The 27,613-nt window shown below is 36.4% G+C and overlaps 2 protein-coding genes across 6 annotated transcripts in view; one reads left to right on the top strand and one right to left on the bottom strand.

The window, feature by feature from the left end:
- The first annotated feature begins 258 nt into the window (after window positions 1–258).
- Window positions 259–13,694, top strand: LOC6037654 (alanine--glyoxylate aminotransferase 2, mitochondrial). Of its 2 annotated transcripts, none has more exons than XM_038255399.1 (6): window positions 259–522; window positions 9,242–9,536; window positions 9,599–10,427; window positions 10,483–10,596; window positions 12,600–12,734; window positions 13,359–13,694. In XM_038255399.1, exons 1-6 carry the CDS (start codon window positions 495–497, stop codon window positions 13,479–13,481), a joined length of 1,524 nt encoding a protein of 507 aa, XP_038111327.1. In that variant the 5' UTR covers window positions 259–494; the 3' UTR covers window positions 13,482–13,694. The 2 variants fall into 2 exon arrangements, with proteins under 2 accessions (XP_038111327.1, XP_038111328.1); XM_038255400.1 differs by lacking the exon at window positions 13,359–13,694 and adding an exon at window positions 12,852–13,195.
- Window positions 13,695–16,296: 2,602 nt separating this feature from the next.
- LOC6037653 (transmembrane protein 64) overlaps window positions 16,297–27,613 on the bottom strand; it is a 28,707-nt gene continuing 17,390 nt past the window's right edge. For all 4 annotated transcript variants that reach the window (XM_038254681.1, XM_038254678.1, XM_038254679.1 and 1 more), the window contains exons 3-5: window positions 24,297–24,420; window positions 17,758–17,919; window positions 16,297–17,685 (exon numbers count right to left, since the gene is read on the bottom strand). In XM_038254681.1, the coding sequence (XP_038110609.1) occupies window positions 17,566–17,685; window positions 17,758–17,919; window positions 24,297–24,420 (406 nt within the window). In that variant the 3' untranslated portion in view covers window positions 16,297–17,565. The remainder of the gene's footprint in view (window positions 17,686–17,757; window positions 17,920–24,296; window positions 24,421–27,613) is intronic.

The raw sequence follows: 27,613 nt of genomic DNA, 5'->3' as shown, positions 1-27,613 counted from the left end.
GAATTTACTGTAAATTTAATATTTTAAAATAATTCAAAATTCATTCCACATCCCAGATACAGTAGCGGCCACGCATGCTGCCACGTGCTCGTTTCAAATTTCACCCAGCATCGCGAGCAAGAGAGTAGTCCCGATTCAAAACAGCTCGAGCTCCAACTCGAAAACGTTCGTTAATACTAGCACAAGTATTAAGCGCTGCTCCTGCTAGTTAAGCTCTCTACGGTATAGGAAACTCTATCCATATATTCCATCCACTTCGACCGGCTCGCGCACAGTCTCCGTCGAGCAGTGCAATAGACTAGATCGTCGCGCCGCGGAAGCAGGTCGAAAGTTTAGGCACAACGTTTTCCGAGAATAAGTTGGATTTGGAGTTTCTGAAAAAGTGAAGATTATTTTTGTGAAGAATATTGAAATAATAAGAATTTGTGCTATTTTTAGAACAAGAAACACGTGAACTTGTGCGTGAACAAAAAGTGTATTAAAATCTAAGCAAAATGTTGCTGAAAAAGCTGCCCTTATCAGGTTAGTGATAGTGCAAGTGAACCGTTGATAATACCGGGCGAGCTTTCAGAGGGGTTGCCCCTCTGAACCAAGAATCAGTCATTAAAACATGCTGCAGACTACGTGATTCTTCGCATGTTTTCTTTCCTGCGTTCCGCGCGCGATACGCCTCAACTGCAAGAACCGTCCATCTGTTGCATCCAATCTTGCGGCTTTAATCGCGTATTCCAGCAAAGTATTTACCGAGCTTCCCACTCGCCCTTTGTCCCTCTCTCTCTTGACATGACGACTTGACCGTTGATGACGCCGTCCAAAGTCCACTTGGAGCATGGCAGCTGAGCTGAGAGTTGATTCACTCATGGCCGGACCCATTGCAGTTGCCCAACATGGTTTGGACGGAGAATGGAAGGAAGGAAGTATATCGAAGACGCACAAAACGCTGAAAAACTGACCTTTGATACCAACGACGATCCAATCGATGCGTAATCGAGTTCCTCACACCACAAACCACTGGATATGAATATGCAACTAAAAACGGCGATTTGGACTTCCAATCGGACAAAGGCCATGCAAATTCAGTGAACTCGCCGGGTTAAACCTGATCGATACAGAGAAAAAAAGAATGTGCCTGATTATAGGTTCGAAGAAGTAAACGCCATATACTGAACACTCCCAAGTGTGGCCGATAGAAAGTCCTTAACGCGATCGCGGAGGTTGACGCGCAATTTCACGCGCCTAACCTCTTTTCACGGAGGCGTGTTCTACATACAAGCATATGGGAGAGATTCTCGCCAATTCAAGTTGATTGAATTATTACACAATAATAACTGTTGATAAACAAGAACCGTTTCGAGCTCCTCAGCTGCCCATGCTGTCGTGAGACGGGACGGGAAGTATGCTCTTGGACCGGTTCTTCGGGGGACATCTCTCGGCGGAGTGGAGGCTATAAATAGAGTGCGTTGTTTTTCTTGTCCGATTTTGTTTTGCACGCGATAGCCGCACAGACAAATGGACGTATTGCTTAACTTACGTGATTTTACGTATGAAATTTGATTTAACGTATGTAAGCGATACACGGTTTAAAATTTTCATTTATTGTTTTCCCGAGATTGGGATGTAATTTTCAACAATTTTTGTTTAAAGAAAGTCAATACCTTTTTGTAGCTTTTTATGTTTTTCATACTTTTAAGTTTATTTTAAAATGCGGTTTGGCCGTTAAACATATTATTTAACTCTATGCCGTCCATCCCCCCCTCCCCCTTTAAAATCGGCCCGAAAAAACAGGGATGAAAAAAATATTTTCTCAAAAAAGTTCAAAATTGTAATGGAGAAAGAAGTCTAATTATGTGTAATCAATTTGATATGCCTTTTTGGGCTCGTTTAATATTTTGAATTTATGTGGAATTTCAATGTACAGTACCGCAATTCTAAGATATTTTGAATACTAAAGGTTGCAAAATAACTAGATTAGTGCAAAATGCACTTTGAAACACTTTTTTCATATTTTTACTTTGGTCAGGATTGAGGGACATAACCTTCAAAAAATATTTGCAGCGGCTTTATCTAGTTATTTTTTCTGATTGTATTTGGTATATTCTAAAATTCTTAACATTCTTTAAAAATTATTTAACATTTTCAATGTTCCCAAGTTAACTTTTGATTTTTACTTAAAGTATTTTTGTTTTAAAATAAACTTTTTACAAATTTTGAATTTTGATGCCATATTTTTATGCTGGCTGAAACTTTTTGGGTGCCTTCCGTATTGCAGCAGTCCATACATAAATGGTATGTGAAAACTCCAAAATCCATGTTGGTTTTTAAATTTCATTTTGTCACCATTTTGAAAAAAATATGTTCAAAAAGCTGAGGAAATTGCTGAGATTTGGCCATGCAACAATAAAAAAATAGCAGGAATTAATTGATTTTCTCAGTGTTGCCCAATTAGCTCTCGTATTTTGATCACCGATAGATATATCGGAAACTAATGGTCCAATGATGAAAAAGGTGATTTTTTTCTGATTTTTTCAATATAAAAATCTTTCCCAACATTATAAATTGTCAAATATAAGCTTTTTTCGCCTTTTCAAAAAATGGCAAATGTGATTTAAATTTGTTAAATTCAGTAATTTTTTTAATACTTCTTTTTAAGAATTTTCGAAAAAAATTTTTTAAGGAAAATCATAACTTGGTAGGTTATGTTTTGCCTTTTCTGGAATTTTCTGTAAAGATGGCATTTTATGACCCCTAGAACATATAACAAAAAATATTTTGAAAAAATCTCCAAAAATCAATTTTTAACATTTTTTTGAAGTTTAAATGCAGTGGAAAGAAAAACTCATTAAATTTAAGGGTTAGAAGTTTCACTTGTTTTATGTGCCTTTGACAATGTTTTAAAAATGTTTAAAATTTCTCGGGTCAACTTTGGCTGTGTTTTTTTACTAACATTTCCTATACCTTAAGTAAAAAGAAATATGCAGTAATTTTTATACTGTCCCAGACTATGCCTCTACGCATTTTTCTACCAGTTAAATGACAAATGCATCGTTTTATAGCAGAAAATGTGAAAAACAAGCAAGCAAATGAAAAAGTGGCTGTTCTACATGAACATGAAAAAACTAAAAAGGCAAAATGATAGGAGATGGTAGAATATGCCAAATAATATCAAAAACAAACATAAACTAAACATGATAAAATCAAATAAAATTACTAAAAATGAAACAAGAGAAGTAAAGTTTTTTGTAGAACTAGTTGCTCTAAATGACAAGGAAGAATATCGGCTGCAATTCAAATCAAGTATTTTAGCCTGCAGCTTGTTCAACTAAAAAAAAAATATTTTCTGTAATTAATTTTAGCCCTAAAACATTTAATTATAAAAGCCGACTCGGTCCTAACCAGGTCTCAGCACCGAAAAGGACCTAACAAAATAATTTCAAGAAAAAAAAATGGCATAAAAAGCTCCCCTTTAAAAAACACATCATTGTTTAAAAAAACTTGTACAACTATTCTGAAAAAATTGTACAGAAATCCATTCGCCAAAAAGAGACCATTCCCCAGAATAAATTATTCCGCACAAATGTTTATTGTTGTTGTTTTATCAAAAGAAGGGTAAATATTTATGGGAATTTTGTAACTCGTAGATATTTACTTTGCCTTTTAACATGTTCAAATCTTCAAATCTGTGAAAAAGAAGGGGGAATTTTCACGAAGATCACAATTTTCTATAAAAATGTATCCATTTATTCGAAGGGTGAATCTCTTTGAGTTTCCTAGTGCTCGTAAATGATTACCCTTCTTTTTGGTATTTTAAAATTTTATAAAAAGAAGCGTGGATCTCTATGTTTTTCTAACCTCACGAACAAATTTATAATTTTTTATCATTCATAATCTTCATTTCTTGTAAAAATACCCTTTTTATATTTGCAGATTTTCAAATCTTAGAATACCTAAAAGATGAATTGATCGGTTGGATATCTATGAATTTCGTTTTTTCGTATTTTGGTAAAACATTTCTGGGGAATGGCATTCTAGGGATTGGAATTCTGGAGAATGAATTTTAGAAGGACAACAGCTTGAAATAAAATTTGAATAAGCCTTATCCATAGGTATAAAAAACTGAACACAAGAAAACATTGGAAATAATAAATCAGCAAAACCTCGTATATTGATACCCAACTCTGAAATATTTGTATTCAACTTGTGATATAAAGATCGTTTCATCTACAAAAAATTATATTAAAAAATACATGCAATAAATTGCAATAATGTATTGATTTTTCGAGGCATTTAAAAACCATTTGTAGAAATGTTTGAAAATCAAGTAGATGTTTTTTTAATCAATTTTGTAGATTCCTAAAAAAAATGAAGAAAAGTATTCAGTTCGTGAACAGAATTACTGATATGTTTGTCTGTTTCGCATTCCATGCTATAATTGAGAGCAACACACTCAGAGAATGGCTGATGCTAATGTTGCGTGTGTTGTTCACATAGTTATTCCTATTAAGCGACAACGACACCAACCGCCTTTTTCGAGCTATGTTTATCTCCTATACACAGCAAAACAAGCTCATCTTCAACCAGTCTCATCGAACTGGCGAATATAGGTATAACCGGTCGCGTTAACTTCCCGCCGTTCCTGTCGCGAATCACTCCGATTACTTGACTTCCCACGCGCCCTTGAGCCCGGCTTTTGCCGTAACAAATACCTTGGAAGAATGCACCGCAACGGTGTAAATAAAATTGACCTTCAACACCCCGGGGGATGACGGGCAGGAAAGTGGCAGGGATTGAACAAAAAACTTACCCTAACACTACCTTAAAAATTAATTTGAATACAATCAACCGATCAAGAACTTAACGATATGCAAATCGATGCACACGAGGGTGAGTGTGGTCGCACCGATACTCAATTACCGGCCCAGGTTCAGGTTTGTTGAATAAGCCGGCAAAACAACAACTTCCAACCAGCCCAGATCAGGCTAAATAAGTCAAGCGCGCTAATCAATCAAACTACGCGTGAAGAGTGTTCAGATATGAGCTTATTATTTTTGCGCAAAACGATTGACTTTCTTCGTTTTACTACTCGCACTCATCCGCGAGGGCTATCTCGGTCGCAAGAAAGGTTATCGCACCCCAATAACCACCAGCATGGAGGGGCTGATGTTTACATTATACGGGAACTCGCAATGTACGGAGATTTGCGTCGAAACTGCGACGTGGACGGTTGTTGATTGATGAGCAACGTGGACCAACGCGAATGAAATGCAAGCCAACCGAGGGACGGGAAGATAGGAAGAGCACCACGAGCATAATGATCAGCTGAGCAGAATTCAACGGAAGAGTGCATTCTAGGAATGAGCCGGTTGGGCGATTTCAATGCGGTGATTCAAAGGGGAATGCTGACAAATTTGTACTTTTCTTGATTCGAATATTGCGAATCAATGCGATTAGTTTATTACAATAATACAAACTAAATACAGTCCAGACTCGATTATCCGAAGCCTTGATTATCTGAAGTATCGATTATCCGAAGCCTCGATTATTCGTAGAATCGTTTATCCGAAGTTCGATTATCCGATGCTTTTTATGGGACTTTGGATAATCAAATCAAGAACAAAAAAAATGTGTACATCAGTAAAGTTGTTCTACAATCATAATTTCAAAAAATCTTAGATTTGACGAAAAAGAAATTCAGCGATTTTTTATTTCAAAGCGGACCTGTGTATAGAAATTTCACAAAAAATAATCATTTTTTTAAACTATTTCAACCATGCTCAAATTAATTATCAACGCAGGGAAATGTCTTTTAAATAATTTCATTGACATTTTGAAGATTTCTGAAATAATTTGTTTTGCTCTCTGATTTTTCGAGCCAATATGGAAGAGGGAGGCGACATAAACATTTTTAAGCAAATAAAAAATGTATTCTTTGTCTTTGGACTGGAACAAAAAAAAAACAATTTAAAAATTAATTATTGAAGGTGGTTTTTTTTTCAATTTATCTCACAAAACAGAATTGCGCAAAATAATCATTTTTGGATGGTTTTTATTATTGAAAATGACAAATCGTAATTTTCGGAAAACAGATAAAGAATCAAATTATAAACCAAAAAGAACTCTATTTTTGTTCACATGTTGTGTTGTGTTGTATTTATAAAATGTTACTTTTTTACCAGCAGAAGTCGTGATCTAGCTTGACCAAATCTGAAAAACAAAATCGAAATCAGGCCGTTGCAAAAAAAATCCAAAGTTTATTTTTATAAGGCAAAAAAAAAAATTGTTTCAACAGGCTTCAAAATTTAAATGAAAATTTAAGTTTAATCAACTGAATACCAGTTAAAATGTTTTTTCCTGCTTCGTTTATAATCGTATTTAGCATGTTTGAACTTCTTCGAAAACATTTGAAATTTTCATGAAATACCAATGTACAGTCGCGAAAAAAAAAGTCCGTCGATACCTCGATATTTGTGCTTGAACATTTTTTATATGTATTTTACTGTTAAAAATTTTCTTAACAAATTATTTTAAAATATCAAAATCCAAATATATAGACTTTTCAAGGAAAAACACTTAAAATCTGATCAATTTTCAAAAATTGTGCTTGCATTTTTCTCAAGGCATCAATTAATATTAATTTATAAAAACATAACAAAAAATGCAATTCGAACTAAATAATTTTAACATTTAACGTTTTAACACTCGGTTGTTTATTGTGTATATTGAATTAAAGAAAGCTAAGTCTTTAAATGAATGGTTGCGTAAATTTCCGAAATTTGATTCCAACTATTGGTGCGCAATTTGGCATCTAATTGAACATTTATTTTGAAATATAAAAAAGGAAGTTTGCCAGAGCAAAAAATATCATGGAATACTGAACAAAAAAACATCCAATGCCTGAGCCTTTTCCAGTTTTTCCTGATTAAAACAAATTCTTGAGTTTTTTTTTCGGTATATTTTTCGGATCTGGTACGTTTCGCCGAATGTCGTTTCGCCGACGGTCATTTCGCCGAATGTCGTTTCGCCGAATGGTACGTTTCGCCGAAAGTCATTTCGCCGAATGGACGTTTCGCCGAATTGAATAAAAATTAACTTTTTTGTATAATTTATGCTATTTGTTCGCTGCAGTGCCATCTTGTAATTCACTCATGCAAACTTAAGAAGGAGTGGCAAGATAATAATATAATAATTTAAAAAGTAAAGAACGTCTCATGTTTCAAAAATTGCAAAAACTCACAGAAATAATACAAATAATTTGCTTAAAAAATGAAGAATGCAAAAACTATTAGAAATTTTTCTAAATGCTATGCTTAAAATCAAAAAAACTGCTCATGTTTGAAAGATTGCAAAACGTAACAAAAATTATTGAATTAATATGCTTAAAAAACTAAATATACATAATCGCACCGAAATAACTGAAAAATATGCCAAAAATATAGAATGCAAAAACTAACAGCAATTTTGCCAAATTTTGTGTTGAAAACCAAAAGAACTGCTCATGTTTGAAAGAATGCAAAAACTCCCAAAAAATATACAAGAATGCAAAAACTTACAGAAATAATTTAAATTATAAGCAGCCAATTAAAAGAACTGCTCATGTTTGAAAGAATGCAAAACCTCCCAAAAATTATAGAAATAATATGCTTAAAAAACTAACAATGCATAAACTCATCGAAATATTTGAAAAGTATGCCAAAAATATAGAATGCAAAAACTAACAGCAATTTTGCAAAATGTTGTGCTGAAAACCAAAAGAAATGCTCATGTTTGAAAGAATGTGAAAACTCCCAAAAATTATATAAATAATTTGCTTGAAAAACAAAGAATGCAAAAACAAACAGAAATAATTTAAATTATAAGCAGCCAATAAAAAGAACTGCTCATGTTTGAAAAAATGCAAAAACTCACAGAAATAATTAAAAAAAATATGCTTAAATACAAAGAATGCAAAAACTAACAAAAAAAATTCCAAAATGTTATGCTAAAAATCAAAAGAACTGCTCATGTTTGAAAGAATGCAAAAACTCACAAAAAATATACAAATAATTCGCTTTAAAAACTAAGAATGCAAAAACAAACATAAATAATCAAAATTATAAGCAGAAAATAGAAAAAACTGTTCATGTTTGAAAGAATGCAAAAACTCTCAGAAATAATTTAAAAAATATGCTCAGTAAACAAAGAATGCAAAAACTACCGGCATTTTTTCAAAATGTTATGCAAAAAATCAAAAAAACTTCTCAGGTTGGAAAGAATACAAAAACTTACAAAAATTATATAAATAATATGCTTAAAAAAACAAAGAATGCAAAAACTAACAGAAATTTATCAAAATTATAAGCAGAAAGTTAAAAGAACTGCTCATGGTAACAGAACGCAAAAACTCACAGAAATAATTCAAATGATATATTTAAACAAGAATGCAAAAACTCACAGAAATGATTTAAAATTGTTTGCTGTAATTAAATAACTGCTTATATTTGAAAGAATGCAAAAACTCGCACAATTTTTTTCAACTAGATTATTTTTTAAGCGATTGTTTATGCATGTTATAATGCATAAACTTATAAAAATAACATACTAAGAAACAATTTTTTTTTTAAAGATTGCAAAATCACCTTTTAGGGACATTATACTTTTTCAAAATATTTTAATACAATTTGTGTCCATTTTATATATTTATTTTACGATTATTTGTCAATTCGGCGAAACGTCCCATTCGGCGAAACGTCCCATGCGGCGAAACGACATTCGGCGAAATGACCTTCGGCGAAATGACCGTCGGCGAAACGACATTCGGCGAAATGACCCGCACCCATATTTTTCAGAGGTGGCCAACCTGCACCGTTTATTAACATACTCTGGATTAAAAATTCTTTAAAATTAATCAATAATGCAATTTAAAAAAAAAACTTGTAAACTATTTAGGTAAAAAAAACTTTAGAAGAAATTAATTTGTAAAATAAAAAAAAAGTCTCGTTAAATAACAGAGATTTTTTGTATGAATTGAAATATTTCAGAGGAACAAATCATCGACAATTATTGGATCAATCCTATAGGATTTCATAAACACGGAGCCTCTCGGATGACTGTAATTCTCCTAAGCTTTCTTTTAGATACAATTATAAAGCTCTATGCAAACAACTGCACCTTACACATATGACATCCACTTGAAATAATTCAATTAAACGCCCTGCTGCACTTGAAACGCAAACCTCTAACAAAAGCTAAAATCTCTTCTCACCAGCTCCCCCCTCTTTGGGCGCGGTCCGGCGCTGCCTCTCGGCCCAGCCCAGCACCAGCCTGAAGGAATCTCCCGAGCTGCCCAAAACGGGCCACGAACCGCAGGTGTACACCACCCACAGCTACGACAAGATCACCAACCTGCGCAAGCAGTACCTGACGCCCAACGTGACGTCGTACTACAAGAAGCCACTGCTGATCCACAAGGGCAGCATGCAGTGGCTGTTCGACCACGAGGGTCGCCGCTACCTGGACATGTTTGGCGGGATCGTTACGGTGTCGGTGGGGCATTGTCATCCGTAAGGCGGAGTAGATTTTTTTGGGTTTGGGATGGAGTAATGATTGAGATTTTTGTTTGCAGCAAAGTCAACGCGGCTCTGGAGGAGCAGATGAACACGCTTTGGCACACCACCAACATCTACATGCACCCCAAGATCCACGAGTACGCGGAAAAGCTGCTGTCGAAGATGCCGGGCGATTTGAAGAACGTGTACTTTGTCAACTCCGGCTCGGAGGCGAATGATCTCGCGATGATGATCGCCCGGTTGTACTCTGGGAATCAGGAGATCATCAGCTTCCGGAACGCGTACCACGGAGCTTCGCCGTACACGATGGGACTGACGGCGCACTCAACGTGGCGTTACCCGCTGCCGGGAGTAAGCAACGGGATGATCCACGCCATGAACCCCGACCCGTACAGTGGGATCTGGGGAGGAAAGAACTGTCGAGATTCGCCGGTGCAAACTAATAGGCACTGTGACTGTCCGGCGGACCAGTGTCTTGCCTCGGGCAAATATTACAACGAGTTGGAGCAGGTCTTCAAGTACTCGCTGCCTCGCGGGAAGGTCGCGGCCATGTTTGCTGAGTCGATTCAGGGAGTGGGCGGAACTGTGCAGTATCCGAAGGGGTACATCAAGCGGGCTGCCGAGTTGGTTCGTGCCAATGGGGGGTTGTTCGTGGCGGACGAGGTTCAGTCCGGGTTTGCGCGGACCGGGGAGCACTACTGGGGCTTCGAGGGACACGATATCGTGCCGGATATTGTGACGATGGCGAAGGGAATCGGCAATGGGTTCCCGATTGGAGCGGTGGTGACTTCAAGGAAGGTCGCCGAAGTGCTGTCCCAGGCGTTGCATTTCAACACGTACGGAGGTAATCCGTTGGCGAGTGCGGTGGGAATCGCTGTGCTGGATGTGAGTGCGAGTTGGAGGTAGTGTGAGGTGTTGTACTGAACAGATTTTTTTGTAGGTGATCGACGAGGAAGGACTCCAGAAGAATGCCCTTGACGTTGGTACCTATTTGCTTAAAGGACTGGACAAGCTGCGCGATAAGTACGATGTCATTGGAGATGTACGAGGAAAGGTAAGCTATTATCCATATATCAGAAAATATCTATTAAAAATGGTCGGTTTAGTTACAAACATTGATTTTGTTGGAAGACAACAACTAATTACGGCCCTTTAGATTCGATAGTTGCGATCTAGCATTAGACGCAGTAGGCTTTGTCTCCTTTGTCTATAAATACCACCCATTTTTTCCCCGAATAAACGTCACCCCCGTCTTCTTCGACGGTTTTATTCGAACGCGAATCAGTTCAATACGTTGGGTTCGTATAAGTCCAAGGAAGGTTCTTACGTCAAAAGGTGATAACTTTGGCCACTCTGGAACCGATTCCGGAAAATCTGCAGATTGTATGGGAAAAGTCAAGTAATATCAAATTTCGATCACAGGAGGCTGAATAAGCAAACAAGCTATAAACGTTAAGAAACGAAATAAAAGACAAGACGAAGTTTGTCGGGTTTAGCTTGGTTTTAATAATATTTATGAATCTCAAGAAATTCATTCTTGACTCTTCAACTCAACATCCACGTACGGCTGCTCATCAGCCGGACCTTTTTCCTCCACCGAAGACCCTCCCGCCGTCGCACCCTCCTCAAACATCGGATTGTTGAACGAAGAGTTGAGATTCTCGATGCCGGACGGGGCGGCAAAGTTGATATCCAGCGTCGATTCCCCGTTCTCGCGGTTCGGATCGAATCTCGCAAACACGAACGGTGACGTGAAGAATCGCCTGCTGCGGATCATGGCCGTAACCCGGGGGACCACGCTGTCATCGTAGTAGTAGATGTACAGGGTGGTGAAGAAGATCGAGACCACGAGGAGGGAGAAGAACACGGCGAAGAACAGTTGACCACTTTCGTACGGCATGTAGGGGTGGCCGGCGTTGAGCACGATGTGACCTGTTTGAGAGATTGTTAGTAATGAGGGGTATTTGGGGAAGATATGCTGTACTTGCCGTCGCGGAAGTTCTTCACGAAGAACGGATCCAAACTCTTCATCAGCTGAACGCTTCTTCCGTCGTACTCTTCCTTGTCCAGGATTACCAGCTGAAGGGCATCGTTCTGGATACCCACGTGGTAATCAATCGTTGAAATGTCCACATCGGACAGCTTGATCTTCTGGTCCAACTTTTCGACGAAGACCTGCTTCACAAAGTGACCGCCAAAGTTGGTCAAATCCATTGTCAGCATGCTGCCGCAAACGGCACAGCAGTGACCGCTGGGTACGATCGGATCGACGCAGCGCGGAATCGGACACACCTCGTTGTCGCAGATGACGCCACCATTCGTGATCCAATCCGGTTGGCATTTGCACTTGTCCGGGTTTAAACAATTGCCCTCCCTCGTAATGGTTTCATCGGCGTTCAGGAAGACCATCTGGCCCAGTTCGGTGCGCAGGAAGGCACGGAACTCGTCCAATCCTTGCGCACTACCGAATGCGACGTCTTTAAGCTCGATAGCTTCGTGGTATTGGAGGTCAACGGGACCTGGGGCGTCCGGGAAGTTGGCCGTTTCGAACTGACACGGAATACGTTCCGTGTGTGGGATGGCACTGTTGTGCTGAAGTTCCTTGCTACCTGGATCGACCAAGGTGCGCCAATTTGAAGTCGAGTAGTACGGTCTACGGGGAGGTAGGTTGAAATTCACCTGATCTTGAGATCTGTGGCCACTTTGGAACACCATCGAGAAGTCGCTGTCCGGGATGAGTAGTGCTCCTTTCAGGGGGAGGGTTATCGAGGCCACGTTGACGGTATTGGGAAGTTTCACGACAGAGTTCAGCTTTGCTGGAAGGTAGACATCTCGTCCAGGTTGAGGAACTCTTTGTGATTGCCAATTCAGAGGATTGTCGTAGTTTAAGTTGTATCTCCATACTTTGGAGACGGTTGCGTTACAAGCACTGACCAGAAGAACCAGACAAATAGTACAAGTTTTCATGTTGAACGTCGAAACAGAACTAACCGTGCGGAATGAACAAGTGGGCGTTTTAACGGACTAGATAACACAGCGAACGACTTATCTTTGCAGGGCCTCATGATCGGCGTGGAACTGGTGTCGGATCGCGAAACTCGTCAGCATCTGAGCGCTCCCCACTTTGTCGAGATCTGGGAGATGTGCAAGGACATGGGCGTTCTGTTTGGACGAGGCGGCCTCAACGCTAACGTAAGTTTTGAACTTCTTTCCCTACCCTAGTCCTTCGACTAACAGCCCAAAAAACCCTTCAAGAACACTATTCTGTACGACTAAAGCAAAAACCCCGTACTCCCTCCCGCCCAACAGGTACTTAGAATTAAACCACCGATGTGTCTAACCAAAGAAGATGTGGACTTTGCACTGCAAGTGCTAGATGTGGCTCTGGAACGTCACTCCGAGAGTTCCCAGAAACTAATCTGAGATTAACCCACACTTGTCCCAAAAAGAATCCCCACAAGATAACTGAACATGAATTGGAATTTAGACACACGCGCAAAAATGACCAATAAAAAAAACTAATAACCAGTTTTGGCACTGTAGATATCGAAATTCGGGGTTTTAGTTTCCAAAATTACAAAGAAACACAACGGATCTCCCTAACCAGCAATTCCCCCTTTCCAAGTTCAGAGCACGTGTTAACCAGACAAAAACAAAAAAATGGACGGTATCAGTAGTATATGTGTGATTGTGTGAACATTTGCATCACTCGAGGGCCTGTAACGCATTTTCACGTAGTGTTGCACTAACAAAATCGTATCATTTGTAGCTACCTCAAACTGATTAAAATAAACTTTTTGTTTCGTTCCGAAACAGGTCCTCCGCCTGAAGCCCCCGCTCTGTGTGACGCGCAGTGACGCCGAGTACGCCCTAACTGTGATAGATTTTGCCTGCGAGACATTCCTGAAAAAGCGGAAGCGAGGCTGCCGGAAGAATTAAAAATTCGAGGAGCCGCAGCCGATCCGTAACTAACTACCGTGAAGATATTCTGTGATTCGTGATGATGTAGAGTGTTGTTCATTTTCGTTTAACTTTTAATAAGATGTATAGCTTAGGCCTGTGATTAGACTGGTATTAGATAAACCAAGCACCCACACATTGTCAGCTGTAACGTTGAATCATTCCATACACCGAATAGCAATAAACATTTAACATTTTAAAACGAAAAGTTTGTCTTTCTTTTTCGAGTAGTTTATGATATGTTTTAGATAACAATCTAAAGGTCGCTGGTTCGAATTCAGCGGTGAAAGCAACAAATTCGCTCTCTCCTTGTGCCGTACCTTCCCACTCAAAAGACCTTGAAGCCGAAGTTCTATAACAAACAAGGACATCTGCCATTGGTACTCAAAAGTGATATTCGCATAGAAAATTTAATGAATTTAATGCTGTACAACTTTGTCTAACTGACCAAAGCTGAACAACTTGATCCTGAAAAGTTATAAGTGAATTAAAAAAATATATATAAAGATCATTTTTTTCACTTACTTAAGCCTCGGAAATCCATGGATTGTTGTTATCAGTGAGTTAATCGCTACAAATTCGAAAAATGAGTAGCAGGAAATATTTTTAATGGGCTACTTAGCAGAGATGAGATTAAAATTGATAAATTTTCTCGAAGAAAAAACAATTTGTTAATGGATACAAATTAACAAACTCAAAATCCATTCTGTATCAAATAATCGTGGTGCATATAATCAGTTGAACATTTTCAGTGTGTGCAATTCGGGTTCGTTTCCAATGCATTTCAGTTGGGCTATTCGAGTTGAGATGTCGCTAGTTTCAGTGAAGTACGATTTTTCATATTTATTGTTAAATTTTAAAATAATAATAACAAATTGAAATTTGTATGACCCAATGTCACCCCTGATGACAGTATTAAAAATCAAACATTAAAAAAAATAGTGAGCAATAAGCCTTCAGTTTTCAAAATATTTTAAAAAAGGAATCCAAGCATTCTAAGCAATAATGCAGTGTAGAAAAACTTATATTATTATTTTCAGTATATTAAATTTATGAATGATTATTTCATGTTTGAATTTAATTATTGTCAATAAATTGCACATTATTTCTCGATTTTTTGGGCCAATAAAATATAACAAAAGACGACCCCCCTCTTTCTTCAACAACGGCCCGAAACGTAAAAAAAAACTTCAAAATTATAATAGACATATGAGTCATATCAACTGAAAATAAATTCAAAATGCATTTTCCTACATTTAAAATCATAAAAGAAAATATTTTAAATTCCCAAAAGATTTTTTTTTTTATTTTTCGTTATATATGTTTTAGGGGACTAAAAAAGACATCTTCTGAATAGTGCGTGATGGTGCAAAATCTGGCTTATGAGAGATGAACTTTTGATTTTTTTTTTGAAAATATCGAAAACCTGGACAAAAAAAATATAAAAAAGTTAAGCAACATTATTTTTAGAATTTTAAATTTTTTTATTGAAAAGATTAGAAAATTTAGCAAAACATTGTTTTTATATTTTAAATTTGACCAATTGTTTCGAGATATCATCAGTTGAAAATTACAGGCTAATTAGGTGATACTTAGCAAACATCATTTTCATCGATTATAAGTATTTGTGAAGCCATATCTCAGAAAATAATTGCCCAATTTTGAAAGTCTCAAGAGATCTAAAAAATTCAAGGGGTGCCTTTCTACATTTTTTTTAATTTTTTTTTTGGGAATTTAACTTTAAGTGTTAAAAAGTTAAATAAAAAAAACTGATTATAATTTTTCCATGTACCTATTTTTATCTGAAAATTCCTACGACTTTGCCCAAGACAAACAATCGATCAAAAAATCTCTTCTCAAGATACAAAATTTCATTCATTTACATACCCATTTTGTATGACCGACCAGCCCCCAAAATTGTATGGAGACTTGTATGAAGTCTTTTTGTAAAGGTCTTTTTTTAATATTAGTCGTCATTTTGAAATTCTTTTTCTTTAAATCGATAGTTTCCTAGATATTGTCGTGGGGTAGGGGTAGGGTAGCACTCAAAAATTGATATATTTTCATAATTATCATTCATTTTCCATTTTCAGGTGCCAATGTTATTTATAGAATTTTCTCAGCCATTTGAAAATATTTGTTTCGGATACGGAAGAGCTGAACATTATTTTTTATAATTTAAAAAAAAGTTTTTTTTTGGGAAAAACTTGAAAATGGTTTGATTTCAAATACAATTTTACATCCAAAATTTATGAATCTGAGTTTTTTTATAGTCTTGTCAAATCACTTTTTTTTCCAAAAAATCGGCCAAGACCGAAACAAAAAAGTACGTCATGCATTATAGTTCAAAGTGGGTACCTTAAGGTCCACTTAAACATACAGAAATAATATCTAAAGGGGTGAGGTTTGTCAATACTGAATTTTAATAACAAAAAGTGAAATAAAATGTTAACAATATTTTTTGGACATAAAAATAAAAAATACAAAATTAAAATACGCGAAAAATGCCAAGCCTTAAAATTGTCATAGGTCCAAGGTTGATGTTTTGAAAATGCTCATCTACAGAAATGGAGCCTAACATTTCAAAAGGGCACATAACTTTTGTAAACAATAGTGTATCCCTTTCACTCAAATGACAGTTTACATAAGGTGTGAAAGGGACACACTCTTGGTTAAAAAAGTTATGTGCCCTAATGAAATGGCAAGCACGAAATGTTAGTTAGAAAATTACTTTTACTAAGCACAATGCTGAACAAGGAATTCGGATACGCCTTAGCTAGTGAGCAAACTAAACTTTCAACATATTTTGAACTCATTGCAATTGTCAACAATGTTCCCAGTAGTCTTTTCAATACCCTTAACGATTTTCAACGACCCTCTTCTTACATCACGTGTTACACCTATAGATACAATTAATAGTAATATAATATTATAATGCTTTTTACAGGAGGGGAAAGGGGGCAGACGCAAAAGACATAAATAACGTGGAAAAGAAGGAAACATTTAAAACGCACCTTCGCTGGACACTTTAGACGTGTTTGAATCGTTTGTTTTTTTGCTTGGTTTCTTAAATGCCTAAAAAGGGATTTCACAACATAAGACTCTGAACAATCGGTATCACATTGCTTAATTTAAATAGAGCTTACACTTACACGCACACACAATTTGCTTGGAAAGAGCTGTGCGAGGTTCGGGTTTTGTTTTCTGGGGAAAAATACTCTACATTTCTTAATAAAAACGGTGTTGTCCCTCGCACAAAATAGTGTTTCTGGTTTAAAAGAGCCGATCGATTCGAAAATAGTTTCGAAAAATTCACATATATATCAAAAACAACGGAAAAATTACATTCAAACCTCTCTTGCTTTGTACTCTTCATTCACTACACATACTTTCATCGATCGATTTCTGGTCGTTATTGGTTCCTTTCGAGAGTGGTGGAGGCGCCACCCTTTGAGTGGTGACGCAATTTTCTACTGAAACGGCTTAGCTTGACTACTTTGATTACTTTTTATTATGTGGGCGCTTCACTTGCAGCTGACTAATGTGACTTTCGTTTTGGATTCCTTCGAATGTCAAGCGCGCTGATTGCTGCCAATCGAATCACTCGATTTCACCACAATCGTTAACGATTGGCGCGATGCGACGCGTGTGATGTCGTAGGTTTTTTGATGGGTTTTAAATTGGTACTTAATTAGGCAGAAAAATGTTCTCGAGAAAAACAACTTGGACGGTTTAGAGTGAACTTAACATGTAGAAATTGGAGCATATCGTAGGAGTGTAGATTGGCTGAGAATTTGCGATTTTTGCGTTTGAACGTTTCGCTTTTCGTTTGTTTCATAGGAACAAAACACCATCGTTGACCAGATCCAGCTTAAAATAAGATATTAACACCTTCCTTAAGGACTGCCCTAAACGTTTAATACTTGCTTAAAATATTCGACTTGCTTCGCTCTTTGTGTTTTCTCGCGTAAAACAGCTACTAAAATTTAATAGCTCGCGCTTTTCATAACGAATGTGTGTTCACAGCGAACGGAGATGTGCCATCTTTGGGAGGACCCCCGGACTACGCCTCGATTTCGATCAGTATCTTCTCGTCGGAGTCCATGTCGGACAGCAGGGCCGCGGACAGTTCCGTGCGGGCCTTCTGGATAACCCAAACCATCAGGGCAGCGCCAACAATCACCTAATTCACGTGATAATAATTCGTTAAAAACAAATCTATCGCACCTCAAAAGAGCCAGATCAGCTGACTTACCTCCACCACAAACACGCCGTAGCCGGCCAGGCCAAGGTGGTGGTCGTTCAGAACCTCGTGGATCGAGCGTAGCTTCGAGCCCAGGTACACGTTGATTGTCTGGGCCGGCAGCAGCCCGATAACCGTGCCGGTGTGGTAACTTCGCGAGTTCACTGCGCTGATCTGCGGAATGGAATATAATGTGGAGGGGGGTGAGCAGAATTAGTACACCAGTATAATTGCACGAGTAGTGATGGATGGATGATTTGCATACAATTAGCGTGAAATGGAGCTGCAAAAGTGAAGCTGCCGCCCCGGTGTTTAGAATTTTGTTTTAATATATTGTTAAAAAAAACCTTTTTTATTTACGAAAAGTTTTCAGATCACTTCTATGTGAGCTGAAATTAAAAAAACAGCAATTTTTTCAATTTTCAATTTCTGTATTTTTTTAATTTGGGTGAAACTTTGTGTGTACCATTTCTATGACCAAAAAAGACATTTTGCATAATTAGTTCGTAGATACAAGTCTTCATAAAATTTGGCAGCTGAACACTAGACTGGCTCGGAATTATATGGAAAATGGATGATGAAGTTTAAAAAATAAAAATAAAAATAAAAATGATCAAATCAAACCAGATCACAGTTTGTTATGCCTTTTGGGCCTTAAAACAACCCCTAAAATTTGGGAGCGATTGGTTGCGTCCACACTTTGCGCATTGCATTTCAATTTTGTAAGGAAATTAGTATGGAAAAACCTTTTTTAACATTTTGATATTTAAAATTTTAATTTTCCACTAAATGTTTCAAACCAACACAATAACGTTAAAATTGCGAAAATTCTCGAAAACTTTCCCGAAGAAAGTACAGACTCGATTATCCGGAGTTTCGATTATCCGAAGTTCGATAATCCGGAGGTTTGTATGGGACTTCAGATGATCGAATCACGAATAAAAAAAAATGTTTCGTTTTTCTTTTTCTTGTTTTAAACATCAAATTCGAGTTCTGCGACCCCATTTTAGTCAAATTTGAAAAGTTGATTGCCTAATAAATAATAAAATGCATTTTTTTTTCAATATTTCGTCACCGCCATATTGGCCGCCATCTTGGATTTTTTTTAATCACTTTAACGTAGTTTAAGGATTATACTTAAGCTCAAAAATTAAAAAAATAGACATCGAAAATATTTATTTTTTTTCGTGATTCTATTATCCAAAGTTTCGATTATTCGAAGTGAAATTTTTCCGAGGCCTTCGGATAATCGAGTCTGGTCTGTTACCAAAACTGGTCTAAAACTTGTTTTTTTTCTGCTCGGAAATCACGTTTTAGACCAGTTTTGAGGATGCTGTATCTTTTGACAGGAGCAAGATAGCACAATACTTTCTTCGGGAAAGTTTTAGAGAACTTTCTCAATTTTAACGCAATTGTGTTGGTTTGAAACATTTAGTGAAAAACAAAAATGTTAAAAATCAAAATATAAAAAAGAAGGTTTTTCCTTACTAATTCCCATACAAAATTTAAATGCGCATTGCGGAGTGTGGAACGCAATCAATCGCTCCCAAATTTTGGGGAGTTGTTTAGGGGCCTAAAAGCAACCGAAAAAACATGTTCTGAAAAATCAACCACCTCGAGCCATCGTACTGTACACTCAAAAGGCTGTCCAAAATTTGAAAAATGATCAAATCAAACCAGAACAAAGTTTTTTTTGTGTCTCAAAACAACACCCTAAAATTTGAAATTTGGTTGCGTCCGCACTTTGCGCATATCGTTCTAACTTTGTATGAAAATTTGCATAGGAAAACCTACTTTTCAGTGTTTTTATTTTTTTTATTTTTTTTTAATTGAGTTTTTAAACCAACACAATAGCGTTGAAAGAGAAAATTCTCTAAAACATTCCCAAAAAAAATATGGCGCAATCTTGCCCCTGTTGAGGACTGGTCTAAATGTGTTTTTTTTGGCTCGAAAATCGCGTTTTGACTTTTTTTGAGCACTCTCACAAAAATTCTTAGATATTTCTTAGGACATCTAGAAAAAAAGTTACTCTCTAAAACAAATTTACCCATCTTTTATCCAACTTTAACACAAAATATTGAATTGCGAAAAATAACATTTTTTAAATCTAGGTTTTGGAAATCTTTTAAATGACAAAAAATGGTAGTGTTGCCAATTTAAATATATCTTTAAGATTAAAAAAATCCTAAATCTGATATTTATAAGATCCGATAAATCCATCAGACTTATTAATAATTCGTTCTTAATTTAAAAATTTTCTTATCAAAAATCAATCGATACAACAGAAGAAAATTGCTTAAGATATTAAAATATTCGAAAATCTTGAGAATCAAATTTAGTAAAACTGTCATCAACATTAGGAAAGTTGATGGGTCTTGTTTAATAAAAATTGATTGTGCTATAATAATATTAATGAAAATGTCATATTTAATAATCTACAAGGAAAAAACCGTGCAATTGGTAGACATATAGTAATTCCGGTTAGTCAGGCAATTCCACAAATTACTTAACTTGATTCAGACAAGTTAAAAAAGACGAATGAAGCTATTTACAGCAGAACCAGCGATGTCAAGTACGTTACGCAACAACCCATAAACGTAATTACCTTTGCAGTCTTAACTTCAAACTGTTTACCATTCTTCATTCTAAAATTCTTAGTCGACAAGAAAAAAACGTGCGACCGCCGGTCGTACGATCACGTGTCCCCGGCAGCAGCTATATGCGTGTCAACATGAGGAATAAGCATTTTTTGTAGTTGTTGTCCGCCAAAGTCAGCAAAAGAAGGAAGCAGGTCACACTTTTGACGACGACGGCCAAGTCGCCTAGCCGGCGTCTCGCGTAAGGTGCAAAGCTTCACCGCGCTGAATTTGCAGACCTGGCACGTTTGCCGGGGGCGAGCGATTTATGGGACTTTCTTTGGCAGAGACTCGATTTTTTTTCGCTGGACTGCACTTAATATGACAGACGCCCTCGATGTTTACATTGTTTGGAAGCGAATTTCTCCAACTGGCATTGTTTGTCTTCACTTTTACACGAAAAAATTGGTTAAAATTTATTATATATTATAGAAAATAGTTTGCTGAAATCAAGCTGTAAAAACAATTAAATATTTGATTTAATACACCCGTTTCAAATCTTCTTCCTCAAAACATGGTAAACAAACCAGCAGCGGGTGTAAATCTGTTTGCAACGCAATGGAAATAAAAATAAAAATCTGCCCGCGAATCGGCGAATGATGAAGACGTAAACAGTTCGATAAAAGTCTGTTTTTCTCTCCTCCCCATAGAGCGACGACTATAGCGCGGGTGTAAGAAAACAGCAACTAGGCTAGAAAAAAAATGAGAAAGCAATCTGGTCTGGCGTTTGTGTTGTTGAGTTATGTTCTCTCTGGCCACCAGTTTGTTTTGCTAAGCGAGTTCGGGTTGTGTTCAACATGAAAGGATTATAATTCGGGGCAGTTTGAATTATTCTGCGTGAGTGACCCAGATTGTTTTTTCCGAAAATCTCTTAAATTTATTGCATTTCATCACATTTGTCTTAATTTTCAGGTATCATATTTTAATAAAGCCCTTTCTGTATCACTGATGATTGGAAGGCAAGGCAAGGCAAGTAAGTCTAAGGAGTTGTTAAAATTTTATGTCCATTGTTTTGTGAAATTCGGACCATCTAATGATCTAATCCTTAAAATGTTAGAAACGTTTAAATATAAAAAAATAGATTAAAAGCTATTTCTCTAACATTTTTATAAATAAGAGTTGCAACAACAATAGCAAAAAAAGGTTGTATAATCTAATGAAAACTACTGACAATTTAGTTTATAGCGTTTAATTTTGGCATGATAGAACTGAAGTTTTCAATTGATTTGTTCTGTTTTTTTTCTTTCGCTAACCACAAACACTTATTAAAATTAGGCTTGAAATTTAAAATTGAATTGTTCTTTTTTAAAATTATTATTTTTTCTTTCGGTAAGTGTTTTTACTAACCACAAACAAATTTTAAAATTAGACTTGAAATTTAAAATTGATTTGCGTTTTTTTTTCTTTTAAAATAAAGTTTTTTTGATACTATTGGCTACAAGTTTTTAAAATTAGTTTTGAAATTTAAAACTAATTTGCTTTTTTTAAATATTGGTTGTTATTCTCAAATGTTTGTTTAGAACATGAGAAAATTTCACAAAGGTTTCATGTTTAGAAATCAAATGTTGGATAAAAAATTCCCACGATATAATCGATTGAAAAATAAGGGAAGTGAAAAATAACAGAAAAATAACAACAGAACAATTTTTTTATTTTTAAGAATGGACTTTTTTTAATTGCAAAAAAAAACATATGGGTAATTCTCTACCAACTTACACGAAATCGGGAAAAGTTGCCCCGACCCATCTTCGATTTGCGTAAAACTTTGTCCTAAGGGGTAACTTTTGTCCCTGATAACAAAATCCGAGGTCCGTTTTTTTTGATATCTCGTGACATGACGGTATGACCCCTTAAATTTTTGAACATGCGAAAAAAGAGGTGTTTTTCAATAATTTGCAGCCTAAAACGGTGATGAGATAGAAATTTGGTGTCAAAGGGACTTTTATGTAAAATTAGGCGCCCGATTTGATGGCGTACTCAGAATTACGAAAAAACGTATTTTTCATCGAAAAAAACACTTAAAAAGTTTTAAAAATTCTACCATTTTCCGTTACTTGACTGTAAAAAATTATGGAACATGTCATTTTATGGGAAATTTAATGTACTTTTCGAATCTACATTGACCCAGAAGGGTCATTTTTTCATTTAGAACAAAATTTTCATTTTAAAATTTCGTGTTTTTTCTTTGCAGGGATATTTTTTAGAGTGCAATAATGTTCTACAAAGTTGTAGCAGATCATTACACAAATTTTGATTTATTAACATAAGGAATTTATTTATAAACATCACGAGTTATCGCGATTTTACGAAAAAAAAGTTTTGAAAAAGTTTGATTCTTAGATATCAAAAAACAAACCTCGGATTCGTGATCAGGGACAAAAGTTACCCCTTAGGATAAAGTTTCACGCAAATCGAAGAGGGGTCGGGGCAACTTTTCCCGATTTCATGTGAGTTGGTAGAGAATTACCCAGGTATGGATAAGGACTGCACTGGAAATAAATGATACAAGGTAAAAATAATTTTGGTGATTTTTAATTTCACATTTTGTCACTTAAACTATAGATTTGCAAACACAACAACAACACCATTTTTATTTTTTTTAGTTTTTGATAAGTTTTAGGGAATATTAAATGCCAACTTTTCTGAAATTTCAAGAATTTGCAAAAAATCTTTGACCGAGTTATGAATTTTTGAATCAATACTGATTTTTTCAAAAAATCTTAAAATTAGTCTTGATATAAAACAATTGAAGCTATTGTTTTCGTAAAGATCGGAAAATTTCACGAATGTTTCATGTTTCAACATTGAATTCGGACCATTAGTTGCTGAGATATCGACATTACAAAAAGATGTGTTGTTTGTGAGAGACTAAGAAAACATCAATTTTCCTGTTTTTAAACTATGCATGGCAATATCTCAGCAACGGAGTTCAAAAAAGCAAAATATAGAGAATTAGCTCAGCTTTTCAAAAATATTTTTTTCAAAAGTGGGCAAACATGGGTACTAATTTTTAAAAAATGAATAACTGCAACTATTTTTTAAAAATTGCTCAAAAATGGCTAAAACTTCAAAACGGTCAAAATTTCACTAAAGTACTTTTTGATTGCAAATTTGGTTTAACATGAAAAAACGAAGTTGAAAAATTGTTGCGACTAATATTTCGAATTTTTGAAAAAATCAATATTGATTCAAAAAATCATAATTTGGTCACAAGACATGAATGCCACAAAAGTGGTAAAATGTCTACAATAAAAAAATAATAATTTGGTCACAGATTTTTTGCACAGTCTCGAAATTTCTGAAAAGTTTACAATTGATGTCCCCTAAAACATAGAATAAATAAAAATAATGTTTTTTGCAAATCTAGTTTTAGTGACATAAAGTGAAATAAAAAATCACCAAAATTGTTTTTACCTTGTACTATTTATTTCAGTGTAGTCCTTATCCATACCTACAACTTTGCCGAAGACACCAAATCGATCCAAAAAATTCTTCAAAAGATACAGATTTTTGAATTTCCATATATCATTTTTGTATGGACAGCTGCCAAATTTGTATGGAAAATTATATGGACAAACTAATTATGCAAAATGGCTTCTTTGGGTATACCGAAAGCACCAAAATAGTTTCAGTTGGATTAAAAAATACAAAAAAACGATTTTGTAGAGAATTGATCTGTTTCATTCAGCTTGGAATTGCACCATTCAACAGGGATAATATGTCTATTAATTGCATTGTTTTTTCCTTGTAGTATATCAAATATGGCATTTGAATTTTAGTATAACTCAATAAATTTTCATTATATCTATCAATGAGTTGTTTATGAAAGCAAGAAAGCATTATTTTAGGCATCCCTACAAAATTGTAGCTTGGTTGACAATAATAATATCGAATCATAAAGTTCATTCAACTTACCCCGAAGATGGTGTTCTGCAGCCCGAACGGGATCGGCGTCAGTCTCGCGAACAGTACTATTTTAAATGCCCGGGGACCCGAAATCACCCGCAGGATGGCACGGCCAGTCTCATTTTTAATTAACCTAAAAAAAGGGGAAAAGAAAGACAAAAGGGAGTTAACAACAGGATACAAGTTTAAATGGTCTCTGTAAGTTTATCATCAAGCCTTAGTTAGTCCCGGGCTCGTCTCGTTAGACTTTTTCCAACGCGCGGCGGGCGGTTTGACCTTTTCGTCTTGCGTAACAATCCGGCTCGTTGTTTGGGATGAGATGCACTTTGGCTTATCTCCGATAAGTGCTGTGCTTCTAGGGACGCGCAGTCCTGTTTTTTCGCGATAATTTCGTCTCTTTTGTGTTGCTGTTTGTGTGCATGAGGTGATTGGTCAGTATAATTGAATAATGCCGTCATAAGTGCAGTGCTTCTAGGGACGCGCAGTCCTGTTTTTTCGCGATAATTTTCGTCTCTTTTGTGTGGCTGTTTGTGCGTAATGTTCCGTCAGTGCAAGCGGATGGTTGTGTTTGTGTGCAAAGTGCCCTTTCTTCATCATCGCTGGTTGGAAGGCAATTTGATGGTTGAGTTCGTTAGTTTTACCGCGTAAAATAATATTTTGATTCATTCAGAACGTTGTGTGGTGTGCGAGTCTTTTTTTTGTGTTGAAAAGACCTTCCCATAGCTCCGTAGCTCGGAGGGCTCGACGTCGGTTGTTTATGTGTTAAGCCCTCTCCATAGCATCGTAGCTCGAGAGGCAACGATAATCAATACCTCATCTAGTTAACAGAAAGAAGATCGGAAGGCATTTGATGGTTGAGTTCGTAGCGTCGTTTCCGTAACAAATTTATGAATTAAATGGTTATATAATTAAGAATCAGAATACGCTAGCATTGCAGCATTGCGTTTAACACTTCATTCTTTAAATAAACATTATTTGGCTTTATCTTTCCACAGCCGGCTGTCTAAGATGAAACCATTTCATTAAAAATTTAACAACAGTTAAACGGGAAATGTCTCATCCGCAGCATCCGATTGTTTGCCTTGAGAATAAAATATAATACCTTTCAACAAACACTATGATTTTGGGTCGCATCATCATCTTCTATGATGAATCCTGACCAAACACCCTATCCTACTAACAAGTTTTCAGGTTCCTGGCGCTCGTGGGGTGTAAGCACAGAGTAAATCAGCTGCCCTAGTAGCAACCTGCGCTAACTAACATTCCCGTCCCTTAAAATCGAGGTCTACAAACTGACATGGCGGGCGCCGTTGGTGGCCAATGACTGTTACCTATTCGCAATTGATCTAGCTTTAGCAATCATGGTGTTTTATCTTTTCAGCGCATTCATACATGCTGTTGATAAGGGAAACACCACTAGATCGTCGAAGCCTATAATCAGTAGTGCTGAAAGGATATTACGGTTCTGTTCAGCAACGGAGGGGCAACCATGGGTGATCTCTCATGCTCATGCTCAGATGCACTTTGGCTTATCTCCAGAGCGTACTCTTTTGCCAGACACGACGGTGGATGTACACAGACAGGAATCGTAAGGGGGCGCCAGTTATTTGAGCTCTTGTTCTGGTAATGGGATGAGAATGCGCTTCTTCGAAGGTGGAATGGGGGGAAATTCCAGATTTATACTTGGGAGTTCCCACAGGAAGTTTGAACTCGTTATGGTTAATCAGACAGTTTTGGTTAAATTTCTCAAAAAACAACAACCCAGAGCAACCTCATGTCGTGTGGCATGCAAAGCTGGCCAAGTTCAAGGCCCTAACAATCAATCCATTACGGTCGTCGTCGTCGTGGTCGGTTATCGCGCCATTTCAATCATTGCGGAGTGCGCGAGACGAATGCATGTAGGTATAATACAAACGTCTCTCTCTACACCTGCCTAACAACACCTTCGTGTGACAGCCGACTTCCGAATCGTTGTACTTTTTACATTTATTCCTTTATTTAGCCGTATTTCTACGGAGTGATGAAAACAGAAGTAGTGGCAAAAGCACGCGAAAATTTCCACCATTTACGAGCTCGAGTCGAAGCAATTTGCCCGAAAATCCAAAAACCGAAACGATATCAAATTTCACGTTATAGTAGGGGAATGTTTCGATTGTTATACGTTTGAGCAATTTCTCACCAAACAGATTCCAACATTGGCAGACTACCTTAATAACCTAGAGACTGGAGCAGAGCAAATCGTAGATTCACGCCGAGAAACCCTATATGCTGAATCGATTTTCAACGTTGTTCCTGAAGGTGAACCTCTAACAGTTCCCGTGGAAAAGACTCCCTCAATAATGTGTTTTACGGCAGTCGTGCCTTATTGCATCATTCGGGGCAGCAAAAATCGTGGAGAACGAACTGTCAATCAAGTACAAAATCGATAGCTTTGGGGTATGAAAATACAATGAAAAACCTATTGCAAAACCATTTTAAAGTTGTGGCCTGAATTTATTCAATTGAATCTAACCTTTAAAACAGGTATTATCCATTTAATTATTTCTATTTGACTCAAAGGCAGAGAAATTATTAATGAGCTAGTTATAACCAGGATAGTACTATTATCCATTTTTGGTAAATCGAGATTTTTTCTCCATTTTCATCTTGTTTTATCAATTATTTGGATATAAGATCGCATTATGAATGTCAAAACTGGGGTTTTTTTTTGATGAATTCCAACATCAACTTTCATTTAAAGTTTGTTTGAACGCTGGAGTTAATACCAAAACAATTATATAAAATAAAATTATAAGTTTATCAAAAATGTGACACATTTCACTGAAATATTTCATAGGCATTCGAAGCACCGGGAAGGCAAAGCAGAAAGTTATGGTTCTGATTTCCTTAAATTCTAGCAAAATTTTATACAAAATATAGATTGTTTTGATGTTAACATTGAGACGTAAAGAATGCCATTCACTAACATTTCCGTCCAAATTTGTGCGGTTCATAAGCAAAATCAAGTGTCCAGAATTCGAATCAGCTTTTATAAGTGTCCGGGATTCGAAGCACAATAAGTCATTTTAATTTTAAAATTATGATAAAAAATTGTTAGAAAAGACATATTTTGCCTGCATTCTCTTAAAACTGACTGTTTATAACGTCATGATTCGAATTCCCGGACGCTTCGAAACCCGGGCATCTCATCTTCTTTTATCAATTATTTGGATATAAGTCCGCATTATGGATGTCAAAACTGTGTTATTTGGTGAATTTGACATCAACTTCCATTTAAAGTTTGTTTGAACGCTGTAGATAATGTCAAAACAATTAAATAAAATAAA

Source organism: Culex quinquefasciatus, chromosome 2 (genome assembly GCF_015732765.1).
Source record: "Culex quinquefasciatus strain JHB chromosome 2, VPISU_Cqui_1.0_pri_paternal, whole genome shotgun sequence".
Lineage (NCBI taxonomy): Eukaryota > Metazoa > Arthropoda > Insecta > Diptera > Culicidae > Culex > Culex quinquefasciatus.
Note: the sequence above shows the minus strand (reverse complement) of the source record. Positions and strands in the feature narration are given on the sequence as shown.

Bases quoted from the DNA above. Each gene is read 5' to 3' on its own strand.
- LOC6037654 (XM_038255399.1), top strand. From the start codon at position 495: ATGTTGCTGAAAAAGCTGCCCTTATCAG. The intron at 9,537-9,598 runs GTAAGGCGGAGT...TTTTGTTTGCAG, and splicing joins TCGGTGGGGCATTGTCATCC to CAAAGTCAACGCGGCTCTGG. The intron at 10,428-10,482 runs GTGAGTGCGAGT...ATTTTTTTGTAG, and splicing joins TGGGAATCGCTGTGCTGGAT to GTGATCGACGAGGAAGGACT.